Here is a 19326-nt window from a genome sequence, read left to right on the forward strand (position 1 = left end):
AGATCGCATATGGAGGTGTCCAAAAATGTACATGTAATTCATGAAGCATGTCATGTACATTATCAGTGGATAGTTAATAATAAACAAATCACGAAATTAGTGCTACCCAAATGCTCAACAAACCTGGACCAACTTTAAATGAATTCAACAGAATTAAGAAACAGAGAGATTGGTACGGTACTCATCATAAAAATGACACGTTGAGTTACAGACAGGCACAACAAAAAGACTGCTACACATTTAGGCTTCAGCCAAAGCCTTCCTCAGAAAAGATATCACATTCACAAAAGCAAGCATACCTCACATACACATGACCACAATTTCCAGCAACGTGAACTATCCTTTTCCTGATATTGTTTCCTGGAGCTTAAACACTCAAAATTTCTGTTGCCATTAAACTGTCCAAAATAAAGAAATTTATGTTGGCATATTACATCAGGAATGTTAATAAAACCATTCAACAAAAATCTATAGCACACTTAATGAAGCAAGCAACATCTTTCTTTGTTATGATATTATTACGTGAATTCTCTCTGTGGATTACTAACTACTGACATGTTTTTGGGATGTACTGTGTTTTAGGTATGACCATTTGAGTGCTTTGATAAATAAAATACTTTCAGAGAAGCCAGAAAATATAATGGAAGGATTTGAAGAGTATAGCCGAACCTTGAAAGAAAAATGGTTCAGATCAGCTGCAGATTGTCTTCAGGACCAATATATCATTCGTAACTATCCAGATTACACACAGAAGCTCATCACTCTATTTAGGGTATGTTTCTTTATGTTACAATTTATGATTAATTTTTGTTTGACTACTACTTCTGATATCATTTTCAGAGACAATTTGTGACTATGAAATTCACTTGCCAGATCTTGAAATTTTTCTGTTTTCAGTTTAAATCTGAGATAATAACAAGGAAAGCAAAATGTATCTATTCAACAAAAAATTAGAACATGCAATTTTTATTTATTAATTTATTTGTTTATTTATTCACCCAGGAATAAACCCACAATGACATAGAATTTTTCATCATAATACAGTGAAAATAAATAGCTCAAATATACGCATTGTTGTTGTGATTTTCAGTAAAAAGATTGATTCGATGCAGTTCTCTACATCAGTCTGTCCTTTGCTAGTCTCTTCATCTCTGAATAACTGCTGGAGCCTACATTGATTTGAACCTGCTTATGGTGTTCATCCCTTTTGTCTTCCTCTACTGGTTTACACCCCCCCCCCCCCACTCCCATTAACACACACACACACACACACACACACACACACACACACACACACACACACACACAACACTTGCCTCCATACCAAACTGACTCTTTTTCCCTCCCAGTTTGATTCAATACATTTCAAAAGCTTCTGCTCTCTTATTGTGTTGAACTGCTTGTTGTTGATGTTTTACTTCCATAAGAGGCTACAGTCAAGACAAATACCCCGAGAAAAAACTTCCTAACACTTAAATTTACATTAGATTTTAACGAATTCCTCTTTTTCAGAAAACTTTGGCCATATTTTGCTACTCAAGTAGCAAGAGTCATCATCTATTACTTCTAGTGTCTCATTTCCTAATCAGATTTCTTCAAAATTGGTGGACTTAATTTGACCACATTCCATTACCCTTGGTTTACTTTTCTTGATGTCCATCTTATAACAGCTTTTCAAGACAATACCCATTCCATTCAACAGCTCTCCCTATTCCTTTGCTGTATACATACACATAGAATATGTAAGAATATTTTTACGAGGGTACGACAGGTGATCAGCCATGGCCCTCCTGAAGAAACTGTCAAGCATTTGCCTGAAATATTTTAGGAAAACCTAAATCAGAATTGCCGGGCAGGGCAAACTTCATCCTCCCAAATATGAGGTCAGTGTCTTAACAACTGTACTGCCTCATCAGTTGCTCCCTATTGTACATCGTTGTATTGTTCATACACAGTTTACACAACATAAGTTATAATACAAAAAACAGTTTTGCACTGTTTCTTCTCATATATCTGCCCTATCACTGCACACACTATAGACATCTGCTAGTGACTTCATGACCATGAACATGCTTCTCTGCCCCTTGCACATCTTTTGATAACTGATTCTAAATCTATAAATATGCTGCTATACTCCACACATCTCCATGTACTCTCTTCAGTCTGTTGGGAAAACTGAGTCAGCATCCCTCCCATGATGAATAAGGTATTGAACTCAAGAAAATGACAGGACATTAGTATTTGTTCACTGTTGTAAGAAAATGACATCTTAAGGATGGCTGTAAGTGTTTCATGTTCTTACAAAAGACATGAGTAAAAGACTGTTGTAATTTGCAAGCTTTTGGAGTCAGTGGCTCCTCCTTCAGGTAGAAGGGTTGCAGGGGAAGGAAGAAGGGTGAAGGAAAAGGACTGGAGAGGTCTAGGAAAAGTCACCCAGAACCATGGGTCAGGGGAGACTTACTGTACGGGATGAGAAGGAAAGACCGACTTTTGGGGACTGCATCAGATGAGATTTGAAAACCTAAGAGCTTAAGAGTGGAAGACAGGGTGATACGCAAGACAGAGATTACTACTAAAACATCGTGCACAAGTTAATAAGAATGAAAAGCTAGTGCATTGTATGTAACAGAGGTGGGAGGGGGGCTGTGTAAAACAGATGGGAAACACAATTCAGTGAGACAATTCATTGTCTTTCCCATTGTCTTTCAGCTTGATACATTTTTGTCTTTGGATGACACTTTTGTAGCAAGTAGCATACCCTGTATATCATTTTGTACCTGTGACAGTAATTTAGGAACTTTGGATTAGTGTAGTGCTTCTGTAAAGAAATGATACATTTAAGTGTTTGGGAGGAGTTGCTAATGCCCACAGTTATCCATCTACAAGGTGTCCCACTCAAACCTCCCTGATTTCAAGGACCCAGAAGAGAAAAACCACAGCAGAAATGACAATGAAAAATGCATCACATTGTAGAGCATCTCAAAGAATTTATTTTCCCGCATCAGAAGTGCCAAGTAGCGTTGCCAGAGTGCAGCATGGTCCCATAAAGTGAAAATGGCAACTCCAAAGCAGCGCACACAAGCAGTAGTGTGGTTTGCAGAAACAAAACTGCAGATAACTGTGCAGAGAAATTATCATCGTGTGTATGAATGTGATCCACCTGATGTGAAAACAATTAAGGAATGGAATAGGAAGTTTCTGGCAACAGGAAGTGTTCTGAAACATTCTGACGGTCCACTGTAAAGAAATGATACATTTAAGTGTTTGGGAGGAGTTGCTAATGCCCACAGTTATCCATCTACAAGGTGTCCCACTCAAACCTCCCTGATTTCAAGGACCCAGAAGAGAAAAACCACAGCAGAAATGACAATGAAAAATGCATCACATTGTAGAGCATCTCAAAGAATTTATTTTCCCGCATCAGAAGTGCCAAGTAGCGTTGCCAGAGTGCAGCATGGTCCCATAAAGTGAAAATGGCAACTCCAAAGCAGCGCACACAAGCAGTAGTGTGGTTTGCAGAAACAAAACTGCAGATAACTGTGCAGAGAAATTATCATCGTGTGTATGAATGTGATCCACCTGATGTGAAAACAATTAAGGAATGGAATAGGAAGTTTCTGGCAACAGGAAGTGTTCTGAAACATTCTGACGGTCCACGCTACAGAGTTTCAGAAGTGACAGTGGAGGACATCCGACAAACATTTTTCAGAAACCCACATAAGTCAATTCGTCAAGCATCTAGGTGTCGTGGCGGCTTCTGCCACCGAATGTATCAGGATGACCAAATGTGGGAAGACACCAAATGTAGTGGGCAGGTGCCAGGAGGTGCCTTATAAAAACTTGGGGAGTACTTTCCAAATGATTTATTTGTTTCCACTACAGCGCTCCTCTCACCTCGGTCTGCGTCACAGGTCCCAGCAATGCTGAGGAAGCACCCCAACAGCCTGTGCAACGCAACGCTGTGTCGTGCTGGCCTTGGCCGGCCCGCTGAGTTCCGATGAAGTCAGGATGGCTGGACCAGCAGCCAACTCAGCACTGCTCAGTGTGAGCCGCAGGTGGCCAGCTGTGTCCTTCTCTACACCGGTGTGGCTGAGATCGCGGTGACGAAACAAGCGCCCACTATCCGGCGTCCGAATCTGCAGCCCTCGCCTCAGGAAGTCTCCTGCATGTGTTGGGAGCCGAGATGACTGCCCGCGGTAGTGAGCTGAAGAGTGGCCCACCGGTGGCTGGCTGCGGACCCCACGTTGGCCTTAGAGGGTCGAACCAATGACCCGCCGTGGACTGGGCACTGGCACCCCATTTGTTGCTGTCTTTAGCTGGCGGTGTGACACACCTCGCCGTCTAGGAGACTGAATCTCGTTAGAAACAGCACCTATTTATACTCGGCTGTGTACCTCTGTTTTGCCAAGCTCACCACTTTGCATCACGTATGCATAACACTTAGATTGGGCAGTGGCCCTCTTCTGCCTGTGACTTGCACCATGGAAACTGCTGTGTTCACCCTCTCTGGCAGTTCTACGCCCATGTCGCCTCTATTCGCCTTCGCAACTGCTGGTATGCGTAACTTACTGCAATCCATCCTGCACCTGGCTGTAACTCATGCTCCGAATATCGCACAAAACTAACTTTCCATATCCTAAACGGTGGAGCCGCTACATAGGCAACTTGATGTACCTCGATCAACATTGAATCATGTAGTTCACCAGCGTATTTGTATGCTTGCTTACAGAGTGCAAATTCTGCAATATCTGACACCGAACGACAACCACGCCAACAATAATTTGCTGCAGATATGCTGCAGCGTATTGATATGCTGGATTTGGGGTTCGCAAAATTCACATGTTGTCATTGAACTTGTTCATGACAGCCCTAAACTAAATGTCTGGTGCGGGCTAATGCATGACAGAATTGCTGGACCATTCTTCTTTGCCGAACAAACAGTGACTGGATCAGTGTATCTGGACATGTTGGAGCAGTTTGTGTACCCTCAGTTACAAGACTTGCAACCCAACATCATTTTTCAACAAGAAGGAGCTCTGCCACATTGGTCAATGCCTGTTCACAAGTTCCTGAATAGGAAATTTCCCAGTTGTTGGATCGGTCGTGGAGGACCCATTGCCTGGCCACCACATTCACCTGACATTACGCCGCTTAATTTCTTCATGTGGGGATTCGTGAAGGACCACGTGTATGCGATCAAAGTGGACGATATTCCTACGTTGCGACATCGTATCAGTAACAGAAAAAATGTTACAAAGAACTTGGCAAGAAATTGAATATGGACCCAATGTTTTTTGTGCTACAAATGGTTCACATGTAGAGGTGTATTGATGATAAATAAATAAATTCTTTCAGATTTCGTATCTACTGTGGTTTTTTTCCCTGCGTCTTTGAAATCAGGGTGGTTTGAGTGGGACCCCCTGCTGCTGGTTGAAGTGGCTGCTTTTGGAAATGTCTCCTCAAAAATTAATTTAAACAGTGCACAGAATTTAGTGAACTTATCATCTACATTGTTTTCCCTATAGACTTCACGTGAGGTTTGTTTTGTTAATGCCATAGAAAATTATGTATTTTACACTCAAAATCCTTTTGTAGACCTGCGATTTTGTTGGTTTTACCAAGCCTTTCTTTAGTTTTATTACCTGACAGTAATGGTACAAAAGCCTAAGAGCTCTTATGAATACTTTACAATTTTTCCTGTCAATATCTGTAAGTACATAGCCAAGAAGCAGTGTTACTTTTTTGATACCTTACTAGCAGTGTTGGCCATTTGTGCCATGCCAAAAGTTCAAAATATTTGGGAAAATAGTACTAATTTTGCCCTGAACACTTGTGTCTCCATATATTATTGTGTTAGATTTGGAAGTTGAGGTTATTTCCAGGACTTCAATTAATTTCTTAAAGTAAGTGCCCAAATTACCAGTAGATGAGCAGTACGTATACAGAGTGATTAACTTCTTATTGATGTCCAGAATTTCAGTTCAGTGGCTTCCAGCTCAAATGTTTACCTGCATTACCTGTGATCAGGTGTTCTCTACTTTTAAAATGTGTGCCATTTCTAATATAATTACATGATCCCCCACCAGTGGCAAGGTGTGAGTTATTCGTAATTGTACTTGCTTTTAAATGTAACAGTATTGTTGTCATAATTATTATTGTTGTTGCTGCTGTTGCTGTTTACAGTTATCCAAATAATGGTACTGTTGTTATAATAATTATTATTATTGTCATTGTTATTATGTTATTGTTTATGATTATATCCATCATATCACACCCTAGTATTGCACCAAAAAATGCCCTACGCCGTCTATTAAAGTACAAGGCACAACATCGTAAAGATTAGGTCTACTGAGTGATACCAGATACTTGGAAGATACCTGTTATTGTATCTGCTAGAATGATGATAATATTAAAAGTGCTGGCACTCTCAGTTTTATCTATATTTGAGGCCTGTTCTTCAATCCTTCTTATCAAAAACTTCAATCGTGGAGTCATAGAATGACACTTGTCATTCCACCGACTTGCACAATTGTTTTTTATTCAATAACAAAGCAAGGTGAGAAAGTCTGGTTTACAACTGTGTATTTTGAACATAAGATTCATTATGCTTCTGAACATCTAATAGTAAGGTATTGTTTGAACAAAAATCTATCCTTGAATTGCCAAATTTAATGAGTGCCTGTACAGATGTAGTAATATGGTCCTTGGAGTTTCTGTGCCATATCCTCAAGTTGTTGAAATTGATCATGTCACTCATGCCATTTTTTTCTGCAATGAACACTCGGCTGACCCTTGACAGAATGTTCGATGGGCATTTCATAGGACGTGGCAGATGCATAAATTGGACAGCCCATTCTCCTGATCTTACACATTTAGACTTCTTTCTGCAGGGTACATTAAAGAAGAACGTGTATCATGATGTGCCTACAACCCCAGAGGATATGAAACATCATATTGAGGCAGCCTGTGGTAACATAACACCAGATGTACTGCATCGTGTAAGACATTCATTATGTGGTATATTACAAATGTGTGCAGCAAATTGTGGGCACCACTTTGAACATTTATTGACCTTAAATGTCAGGACACACTCTTTTACATTCTGTATTTGATAACAAAAAACAAATTTGTAAGTTTAACTACATTCTCATGTTAATGTACATTTTCTTCTAACAAGTCAGTTTCGTACAGTACTCTTAAGAGAAAAAGACTAATTGAAATGTTAGCATGTGGACGTAACGTGCTGTTCATGTCTCTTCTGTACCTATGTTACGTCACTGTTCTTTTTGTATCCCTAATTAATTCGGTTCTCTACAATACACACGATTGAACTGCTGAGGAGTTACTCAAGCATCAGTTTTACGTTATAAATTACTCTGGATGTAATTAACATTTTACAGTGTAAGAAATTACATTGATTGAGTATATTTTTCTATTTTCAGTCTTGCTAAAAATAACAGGTTTCCATTTAAAAAAACTTAAGTATGTGTTGAAAATCATATTTCCATGCATTTCTCAATGGTTTATATTAACCAATTACACCAGCCTCTCTCCTCACTTTCGGTCTGCGGATTTGGTTATTCAGTGTTTGCTGTAGTTTGGGAGGTGTTTCCAGTGGTAATGTTAGGTGACTCACCCTGTATACCAAGGATGTTTAAGTGTGAAAAAAAAAGTGTTATCTGTAACTGTAATTGGTGATTACAGCAGTTACTAGCATACCTCACCCCTGCCCCCCCCCTCCCCCCCCTTTAAGATAGTTCTACAGTAGCACGTTTGTTTGATGGTTACACTATATACTGTATTCCAGTTACTCTACATCACTGCTCTTAGTGCATACCACTGTGCTGTTTACAGGCTATAGTTCAGCTTTGAGCTGGTGTACTTTATTTTTAATATAATGCACTGTTTGATGAACATTAGATAACTGAGCAAATTTCTGATTTATTTTTCTCTCTGATAGCTGGTGGCTGTGTGTTTCAATATTGTACTTTCTATCTCCTGTACTAAGGTACTAGTTTCTAATTGATGCTCTATCATATCAGAAAGCAAACAAAATTCTTGCCGTAATACCATCTCTCATATGTTTCTAAAAACCAAGCTGTTAATTTATCTAAAATTATTAATACTTATCTAGTTTGATTGAAATTTCTACAGAGTGACTTTGTAGCAATCACAACTTCAATAATTTCTAGACATGTTGTACACTACTGCAAAGAAAGAGGACTAGGGTTTGACAATCTATTTGCCACAAGGTTTCAACCATCACAACAGCCCTCTTCATGCCAGTCAACTGCCGATGTTTGTAGTCAGTCTGTGGGCTGAAGGTCATCACTATATACTGGATAAGGCCACTCCAAATGTGCCATAGCCGTTCCCCATCATCATACATAGGTACCAACTGTTTGCCTAGCCACTAAATTCAGAAGGACTACCGTATTTACTCGAATCTAAGACGCACTCGAATCTAAGCCACACCTGAAAAATGGGACTCGAAATCGAGGAAAAAAAAATTTTCCCGAATCTAAGCCGCACCTGAAATTTGAGACTCGAAATTCGAGGAGAGAGTAAAGTTTTAGGCCACACCTCCAAATCGAAACAAAGTTGGTCCATTGTAATATGAGACACAATTTAGGTCGAATGAATGACGATACAGCTACAATAGTTTGGTTCGAGTCGTAAGCTTAGCAGTTAAGCTTTACCAGGTAGCCATTGCTATGCGTCAGGCGCTCCGTCCGTATTTATACGGGTACCCTTCCTTTTTCACGTGCTTCGTCTGGTTTGAATTGTTTGCTAATTTTCCTTTGATCTGATAAGTGTTGTTCTCTTTGTTATAGGTGTTTACGTCACACTAAGCTGAAAATGCATTACTGTACTGTGTCGTGCATTGTTTCTCGCATGATGATAATGAGTGTTTACGGCCTGTCGCTGCTCGCGGCACGGCTTGCTTTTGTAGGCGCTACCGCTGCTTACAATTAAAAATAAAAAAATAAGAGAAGAATCGTCTCATTAGCGAAATGATGGCAAGAGACTGCCATTTGTAGTTGCTTACACTGCTGCTTTCTTTGATAATGATCAACAAGAACCAAATAATAGACAGCGTATGATAGAAGACGTTCTGAACCAGAGTTTAGCGAAAATTTTTCTCCATTTGAAAATCTTTGCAGGCGCCTCTTTAGTATATTACATTCTGCACAGAAACTAGAGTCATCTTAGATTTAAAAATCTAGTCAACTGCCGTGCTTCATTTCTGACTGTATCACTATTAGGCATAAGAATAATACGAATATAAACATGACATGATATGTATGTTCTTCAGCGTTTGCTGTTGTCTCACTTTAGTTTCGTAGTTTATTAGGCAGACAAGAATTAAATGAGATAGCACCAAACACGAAACAATACATGGCAAAATGTTTATATGCGTATTATTCTTATGGTGAAGAGAATACTGCATATGATTCACAATTCATAAAAGTTCCTATTAGCAACCATCTCTTCTCACAGGTAGGAAAAAATTCAGAACGTAGAGTTGGCCATATTGAAAAACACCCCAAACAGTCTTGCCAGTCGGATTTTCGTAGTACATTGAAATGCTGCTACACTCGAAGATGAACAATACGGAATTTGTATTTACTTCGTTGGATAATGTATGAAAATGCAGTGGTCGAAACTCAGGGCGGAGAAAAAAAGCTCGTCTTCCACCTTTTTTTTTTAAATTTATTTATTGACGCAGAGGTTTTGGCGCCAGTATTTATCTTTGTGCCTACAAAGCATGCCCGTGTAGCGCTACATGTATTCGACGGCAGATGTTGGTTGTGGAAAGACCTACCAACATTTTTCAGAACTTCCACTTGCTTTGCGCTCGATTCTAAGCCGCAGGCGGATTTTGGATTACAAAAACTGGAAAAAAAGTGCGGCTTAGATTCGAGTAAATATGGTAAGAAAGGCGACCATCGATGGAGGGGAGGCCATCACAGGTGAAAAGCTTCCATGGAACACAATTACCAAGATGACAGGAAATCACATTGATGCCCAACTAGTGCAGGCACCAGTCAACTTAGGTACTGCTTTTTCTGTAACATTGAATATTTATTGTCATCTGCTAAAGAAGACTATGTTCTGGACATGAAAGCAGTTTTTTTGAAGGTTTCAAACAGGACATGTCAAGCTGACAGGAACATGTATTGCAAGAATAACTATCAATGACAGAACATGTTGTTGTTGTTGTTGTTGTTGTCTTCAGTCCTGAGACTGGTTTGATGCAGCTCTCCATGCTAATCTACCCTGTGCAAGCTTCTTCATCTCCCAGTAACTACTGCAACCTACATCCTTCTGAATCTGCTTAGTGTATTCATCTCTTGATCTCCCTATACAATTTTTACCCTCTACACTGCCCTCCAGTGCTAAATTTGTGATCCTTTGATGCCTTAGAACATGTCCTACCAACCGATCTCTTCTTCTAGTCAACTTGTGCCACAAACTCCTTTTCTCCCCAATTCTATTCAATACCTCCTCATTAGTTATGTGATCTACCCATCTAATCTTCAGCATTCTTCTGTAGCACCACATTTCGAAAGCTTTTATTCTCTTCTTGTCCAAACTATTTATCGTCCACATTTCACTTCCATACATGGCTACACTCCATACAAATACTTTCAGAAACGACTTCTTGACACTTAAATCTATACTCGATGTTAACAAATTTCTCTTCTTCAGAAACGCTTTCCTTGCCATTGCCAGTCTACATTTTATATCCTCAAGGTCCATGGTTCATGGGGGTAGGGACAGAACATAAAATGACAAATTTCAAAAGACAGAACATAACTTTTGAAATTTGTTATTTTAGCAGAATACAATCATAATGTTATTCTCACATGGAACTTCTTTGCTGGCACCACAAGTAATAACAGACCATGGAGGATCAAAGATTCAGATTTACCAAAGTATTCCAACAACCGTACATACCAAAAATTGCTCTAGGAAGCTGTTTGCCATTGAAAGCATTGTTATCCTGCCATTGTCAACAAGAATAAGTCTAGACATCAATCAATATGCACAATTGCACTGTGAAGCTTTCATTGTTTGCAAAAAGCTACTCAGGCTACAAAACAACACTGCATTCCAGCAGTGATCAAAATCATTGTGAGTGGTCAAAGATAACTTTGGATCACTAACTGTCATGAGAAGCCACGACTCATCCCCATATGTATGTCTGTAGTGACAGGCAAACATGGCGGCAGCTTAATGACTTTGGGGAAACATTCTGCTCCCTGCCACCACAGACAATGCAGGAGAGGAAGCTACCATCTAATTTCCAATAGGATCTGGCCTGAGCGGGGAACAACTTCAGTGAATAATAACCATTCTGTGTCAGTTTTCGGATGCTTTGAAGTCTGGAGCGGAGAAAAGATAGACCAAGTGGCCCATGATAAAACACCATATCAATTTTGGTGATCATTCACCAACTAACCAGCACTCATATAGAGTGTCGCCTGCTGAACAATAGATAATCTGGGAGGAAGCACAGAAAATGCTCCAGCCAACATCATTGAATCTTCAGAGAGTTCTTGCTTCTCGCTAGTTGCCTTTGTGAAGAAAAAGAATGGCACGTGGCATTTCTGTGTCAACTACTGATGACTGAACAAAATCATGAAGAACAATGTATATCCATTGGAAGCACTGATGAGACCATGAAATGATCAAAAGGAGCAAAGTATTTCTCAACTGTGGACATGAAGACAGGATATGGGCAAATAGTAGTTGATGAGGCTGACAGGAAAAGACTGCCTTCATAAATTGTGATGGCCTCTGTGAGTTCAAAGCTATGCTATTTGGACTATGTAATGTTCCAGCCACCTTTTAGCATATGATAGACAACCTGGTTTGATGCATTAAATGGACAATGTGTCTTTGCTGTCTGGATGACATCTTCGATTTGAAGAACATCTAAACCGACTGACAATTATGTTGAAGTGTGTTCAGACTGTATGCCTCCACATGAATCTGACACCGTGTCTCTTCATCACCCAAGAAATAAGAATATTGGAGAACCTAGTGATGGATGATGGAGTCTGTCCCAAACCAGTAAAAAAAGAGCAGTCACATATTTTCTGAGTCCTTGGCATGTTCATGATGAGAGAAGGTTGGCTTGGAATGTTCTCATACTACCGGTGATACATAAAAGACTTTTCTGATCCCTAGAAAAAACTACTGCAGGGAGATGCCAGTTTCCTGTAATGAGATGTAAGAAAGACCTTTCCTTGTCCATAAGGCAACACGAACATTTGCTTTGGTAAATTACACTGTAGTAAATATTGCAACCAGCCACAAGTTTTCTTGAAATGATTTTAATATACCATCACTAGTTTTGGGCCTGAGCGATCGTCATATGATAGCATTGATTTCTTGCAATTTATACATTTACGTCCTAAAATATTACAAAATTTTTACATTCATGTCCTGAAATATATCAAAATTTTGTTAGATTTTAGGACACAGATGTAAACCTTGCAAGAAGCCAATGCTACCATCGGACAGCGGGCTCAGACCCAAAACTAGTAATGGTAATTTCAAGAAATCTTTTGACTGGTTGCAGTATTTCCTAAGTTTAATGCACGAAAACAGCTGTGGTGTTCTCCAATCAAAATGGATAAAATAATTTTCTCTGGTTCTAACATTGTATGACGAGAGTGCTGAAACAGAATTTCATACCAATGCTAGTGATCTTGGGATGGGGCAGTTGTAGTGCAAATTCAGGGAAGTGCTGAAAGAACTCTAGTTTATACTTTCAGAGTACTCTCCAAGTCTGAGAAGAGCTGTTCCACAACAAAGAAACAGTGTGTTGCAGTTGTGTGGGCCTTCAACAAGCTCCAGCCATATTAATTTCACAAACAATTCACCATTGTGACAGATCACCATTCTCTGTGCTGGGTCACAATCCTGAAAGTTCTGTCAAGTTGACTGATGAGGAGTATGTCGTCACAATGGTCTATAAAAAGGAATGCAAACAAAACACCACTTACTGCCTTTCAAGGACTCCTGTGGCAGAACACAGCAGTGTGGACATAATATCAACCATCACTCCATTAAATGACATTGCCCCTGAACAGAGAGAAGCTCCAGCATTGCTGAAAACCAAATTAAGAATAAATTGTGTTCAGCAGATGATGGAGGAGTGGACGGGTGGTGGGGGGTGGTGTTGGTCGCGTGAGGGGAGTTAGGTTGACAGATTGTAGTCATGCACTTCCCTTCTTTGCAGTCTGCAAACTGATGAGTGAGCATGCAAGTCCCTGCTCTCTGTATTTCACTACAACACAAGAAGTAACTATAAGGTGTTTTACAAAGTTATACCAACATTTTGACTGCTTGCCTCATGAATCACTGACAATGCAGAATGAAAACAGTCTCAGGAAGTGTTTATCTTCCACAAAGTGCGTTAACTAGTGTTACAGATGTGAGTTAGTAATAATACCAATGCAAAAAAAGGATGTGGGCAAATTCTTCGTAAATCTTTCCACACACTTCTACACTGCTAGAGGCGAAATTGATACTTGGTCATCCTCTATGGAAGTTGTAGCATTCTTCCAGGAAAGACAACTTTCTCCACCATGACCACTGCTTGCTTTTCAGTTTGCAGCAAACTATACCTCCCCAGCATTTTCTGTCTAGTTATCTTATGTGAGTGGACAAAATAACTTCACTGAGCTTGTCTTTCCATAGTGGAGATAGTTTCATTTTAGTAAGTGAGAACTTTTTTACAATTGTTAAGTGAACTTTTTTCTAAAATACTTTCCTATAGACAAGGCACAGAAGTGTGATGTTGTTAGTGACTTAATGTGATGTTGGTGGGAAAGGAATTTAAATGCTAAATGATCTTGCTGCTGTCTGTCATTGACAGTGTATTGTTGTGGTCACCTGGGCTGGAACCTCCTCCCTGTTTTTTCAGGATGCAGACTAAGGACCTGTGTGGCATTATAAGATATAATAAAATAATATTCAAGATTATTCCATTTATTACTCAGAATACAAGTCGCTGTGTCTTTTGCGAGTGCTGGTGGTTACGTAACCAGGAGAGTAATCTGCTGAATCCAGCAGCATATTCAAGGATGCTGAGAGCACTGTATCAGCTTGGAGTTGAAGTTGATAAACCGCTTGTGCTGCAATTTGCTGCTGCTGGCGAGGTAGGCGTGCTCCATTGGTAGTCCTGCTTAGAGATGGTGGTGACAGTGATCTGTGTGTTTGATTCACTTAACTGTTTCAGGGAGTATTCAATCCTTCCCAAATCAGTGCCTGCATTATCCCATCAGGTGGACCATGATGTCAGATGCCTGGATGTTGTGCTGAATGCTGAATCTGGCCTGCCAGTGCCGTAGGCCATCAGACTCACTTTATACTGGAGTTTCAGGGCAGCTTCTGCTCTGGGCAGGAGTCATGTTGGTAGACACCTGGACTTCCCGTTAGTGCTGGCTGTTGTGCTGATTCCAGTAATGTATGCTGGTTTCATTATCCATGGTTACAGGTCACCAATCTTCTCTTGAGGGAGCAAATACAGTACCAGCACTAGAGCAATCTCACACACAAGATGTTAGCATACCATAACCAGAGAATTGATTGTGAATGATATGAAAGCCATCAGTCCTATAGATCAAGTGTAGGCTAGTAGCATTGGAGTAGTTATGCCACTGAGGAGAGGCTTTACTCAACGACATCTTTTGTAATGACCAAATTAGTTCTGCTTTTCTCACGTTGTCAGCTTTTCTCAAGTTATCAGCAGTCTGCAGCCTACTACATTTGCTTAACCAATCTGTTACAGTGTCTTTATTGCTTTTTTGAACCCATACCAGGTAATGTTGCAACCTACCTAGTATCTCTTACACAAAATTACAAAGGCAATTCGCTCTGCACTCTTCTAACAATTTTCTGCCGAGCTCACTTTCAGTCTCACTCAAGAGTGTCGAGGTTGCTGTCTTCCTGACTAAGTAAAAGATTCGAACTGTTTACACTTCCCAGTTAGCAGCTGTTGATACTTCCTCATAATTGAGTAAAGCCGACTGTTTGAACTTAGAAAATTTTACTCTCCCATTTCCTCATTAGTTTTCTATGTACCAATATTGTAAAGCCATGTAACCCTGTTGATGGGTAGGCTGTGTTAATCTCTTTCATATAGGAATTACTGACATTTTTAAAGTGCACTGTGCTCAGTGGCATTACTTCCGTTCATCCACAGGTGGCCACGTTCAAATCTTGAACAGTAATCTTCTGTAATGCTTGCTTGACTTACACTGAAATATTTGAAGTTCCATAACTCCTAGGTGACCTACTTCTGTTACAGAGGGAGCCGATGTAAGCCTCTCGATCTCTTCAGATGTTGGGAGAGCTGAGGCTGGAGTGATGCATTTGACACTCCTGATGTTGTGAAAAGTATTCCAGTAAGTGATAGTGGAGATGTAGTAGATGTTTGACACCTTCTGCTGTAGAGTAATTTTATTTTTTCATAATAGCTCGCTCAACAATTACATATAAGTAGTCACTGAATAAACTGATAGTAAATCCACTGTACAAACATGGGGCCTGTGAAATCATTTTTTCTACTCATGAGAGAACTGGATGATTTTCGGAGAAGAACCCTACAGCTGCTGTATGGGATGACAAAGAATCATTGCCCTCTAGCAAGATTTACATGCATTGAAGAGCCAAAGAAACTGATACACCTGCCTAATATTGTGTAGCCCCCCTCCCTTCCCCTCCCAAGCATGCAGAAGTGCAACATGACATGGCATGGACTCAACTAATGCCCGAAGTAGTGCTTGAGGGAAATGACACCATGAATCCTTCACAGCTGTCCAGAAATCTGTAAGGGTACAAGAGGGTGGAGATCTCTTCTGAACAGCATGTAGCAAGGCATCCCAGGTACGCTCAATAATGTTCATGTCTGGGGAGCTTTGTGGCCAGCAGAAGTGTTTAAACTCAGAAGACTGTTCCTCGAGACACTCTGGACACACAGGATGTCGCATTGTCCTGATGGAATTGCCCAAATCCGTTGGAATGTGGAATGGACGAGATTGGTTGCAGATGATCAGACAGGATGCTTACATATGTGTTACCTGCCACAGTCATATCTAGACATATCAAGGGTCTCATATCACTCCAGCTGCACACGCCCCACACCATTACAGAGCTCCCACCAGCTTGAACAGTCCCCTGCAGACATGTAGGGTTCACACTCCTGATATTCACGGTACACTTGTGAAATGGTCATATGGGAAAATCCCCAATTCTTCGCCACCTCGGAGATGCTGAGTCCCATCGTTCATGTGCCAACTATTACGCCACATTCAAACTCACTTAAATCATGATAACCTGCTGTTGTATCAGCAGTAACCAAACTAACAACTGCACCAGACACTTGTTGTCTTATGTAGGTGTTGCCAACCACAGCACCATATTCTGCCTGTGTACATATCTCTGTATTTGAATATGCATGCTATACCAGTTTCTTCTGCGCTTCGGTGTAGATTCTGTCCATATTTTTTTCTTGTGTTAGTGCCAATGGTAACTAATATCTGCATTCCATGTTGTCATAATGCATTTTGTAGAAAATAAATACCCCTGGGTGTGTGTGCACGCAGCATCACCAGTGATTCATAAGGCAAGCTGCGGCAGGGTAGGTAACTTTGTGAAACACTCTGTAGTTTCTTTTTGTGATGTAGTGTGGCAGAAAAAGTTAGGAATCACCTTGATAGGTTTGCCAGCTTGCAAATCTGTGAAGTAGGGAAATGCATGACCAAAATCTGATAATGTACCTTCCCTCACACTTAAATTGTGTTCACACATTTAATATTCATTCTTAACTGCCTTCATTTAACAACATACGAAGGCTGCTTTTTTTTTTTTTTTTTTTTCAATTTCGATCGTCCACCTAAGCAAGTAAGAGGTAGGGAGGGGCCGGACCTGCGCATCATGCGATTGTGGAGCTCCCCCACCACAACCTCTGCCGTTTTCAGCTGCAGTGTGTCAGTTGTAGCTGAGCTACGTCCGTGTAAACATGGCTGCTACGCTCGATGCTCCCGCCAAATGTGAGTTACGAAGTGTAATCCGTTTTCTGCAAGCAGAAGGATGTACTGCTGCGGAAATCCATTGCAGAATGAGCAACGTGTATGGCAACAACATTATGAGTGATGGTAGTGTTCAGGAATGGTGTCGAAAATTTAAAGAAGGACGAACAGACATCTATGATGAAGGTGGACAACGTATAAGTCTGTCGCCACTGTAGGCCTCGTTGAGCATGTTGATCAGGCGGTGAGATGCAAACGAAGGTTTACAATTAGCGAACTGTCTGACGAATTTCCAGACATTTCAAGGTCTGCTTTGTACACAATTGTGACTCAAGACCTAGGCTATCGGAAATTGTGTGCATGTTGGATCCCAAAAATGCTGAGTACCGACCACAAAACGCAAAGGATGGCGTCAGCATTATCGTGTCTCACACGTTATACCAATGAGGGAAACGTTTTTTGAAGTCGATTGTTACTGGCAATGTGAAACGTGGGTCCTTTATGACAGCCCTGAAACAAAGTAACAATCAAAACAGTAGATGCACGTAGCTTCCCCAAGCAAGCCCAAAAAAGTTTAAACATTCACCACTGACGAAAAGAAAAACAATGGCCACTGTGTTTTAGGACCATAAAGGAGTGCTGCTGGTGGACTTTATGGAGCAAGGTACGACGATAACCGAGGAAGTTTATTGTGAAACTTTACATCGTCTCTGCAGAGCCATTCAAAACAAACGCATAGGAATGCTTTCGTCTGGCGTTGTTTTGCTCCATGAGAACGCCCGACCACACACTGCCAACATGACAAAAGACCTCCTCAAAAAGTTTAAATGGGAAGTTTTTGAACGTCCACCGTACAGCCCAGACCTAACACCAAGTGATTATCACCTGTTCTGAGAACTGAAGTCATGGTTAGGTGGGCAGCACTTCGCTACTAACGAAGAACTTCAGGACGCCATGAAGACTTACCTGTCCTCAATGGTGGCAACATTCTTTGAGGAAGGCATCGAAAAGCTTGTGTCACGGTATGACAAGCACCTCAATCATTTTGGCGATTATGTAGAAAAATGAGTTAAGACTTTACTGTACTTTTGGTAATAAAATTATTATTTTCTGTACATTTTTCTTTTATTTACAGCCAATCGGAAGTTAAAAAAAAACAGCCCTCATACATTAATTGCATGCCATTAAAACACTATCTTCAATAATCTGCAATTTTTCCATCCCTTGCAATGCGGAAAATATTGCTTATAGAGAAAAAATAAATAGTACCTTTCTTGCAGGAAATATACTGTAGTTTAATTTTGTACTGAGAAACATTTTCACTAGAAGCTGCTGTTTTTGAGACAATGAAGAAAAAGAGAAAAACAAAAGTGGACAATATTATGAATAAGCTGGGACCATATTGCAGGAATCTGAAGGTAGGGAGTGAACCTATGCTAGATGTAATATTGTTTTAAAATGGTTGTGGGTCAAGTTGCTACTTACTGTAAAAATGACACATTGAGTTGCAAACGGGGATGATAAAAAGACAGTTGCATATAATCTTTCATCCAAACCCTTCTTCAGGAAAGAAGCACAAACAGGCACACCTCTCTCTCTCTCTCTCTCTCTCTCTCTCTCTCTCTCTCTCTCTCTCTTTCAGCCACTGTCTCCATCCTCCCTAGCCAGTGACCTGTAAACCCCCACTCGTCCCCTATCTCCATGCTCACAATCCACCCATCTGGATTTTTAATAAGCTCTTCATGACTCTCCCTCCTACCACTGCACAAACATTTGAGTCAAGATGGCGGCCGAAGTAAATCGCGAGTGTGATATTCGTGTTAGTAAACAAAGAAATTGCGAGAAAATGTGTGAAAAGTGCAAACAATTCAGTGTTTACCATAATAATATATGCTTGGTGTGTCATATTGCCGGAAAAACAACCGAAATAAAGAATAAGGACATAGAAAAATGCTATAAAGACATTGCCTGCATAACAACCACGTCCTACAACAGTGATATGAACGTATTTCTCGATTCCGGTTATTGCTACTGTGAAAAGCGAGCTTAAAAAGGAATAATGTGTGAAATGTAAAACAATATTTCATTGTCAATGTGCAAATGCGACTTCAAAATGGAAAATATGTTTATGTGTAAAATGTAATCAAAATGAATTGAATAGTAAACTGAAAAAGGACTGTAAAAACGAAATTATTATGGCATTAATAGAAGAAATACATATATTAAAATACAAATGTGATGAACTTTTGTATATGATAACAGAAAATCGTTGTAC

The 19326-nt window shown here is 40.2% G+C and overlaps 1 protein-coding gene across 1 annotated transcript in view; it reads left to right on the forward strand.

Annotated features, from left to right (window-relative positions):
• Window positions 1-594: 594 nt before the first annotated feature.
• The window catches only part of LOC124796223 (radial spoke head protein 4 homolog A), a 335434-nt gene continuing 316702 nt past the window's right edge, over window positions 595-19326 (forward strand). Inside the window, exon 1 of the mRNA XM_047260315.1 lies at window positions 595-772. Coding sequence (XP_047116271.1) covers window positions 641-772 — 132 coding nt within the window. The 5' untranslated portion in view covers window positions 595-640. The remainder of the gene's footprint in view (window positions 773-19326) is intronic.

Source organism: Schistocerca piceifrons, chromosome 4, assembly GCF_021461385.2.
Source record: "Schistocerca piceifrons isolate TAMUIC-IGC-003096 chromosome 4, iqSchPice1.1, whole genome shotgun sequence".
NCBI lineage: Eukaryota > Metazoa > Arthropoda > Insecta > Orthoptera > Acrididae > Schistocerca > Schistocerca piceifrons.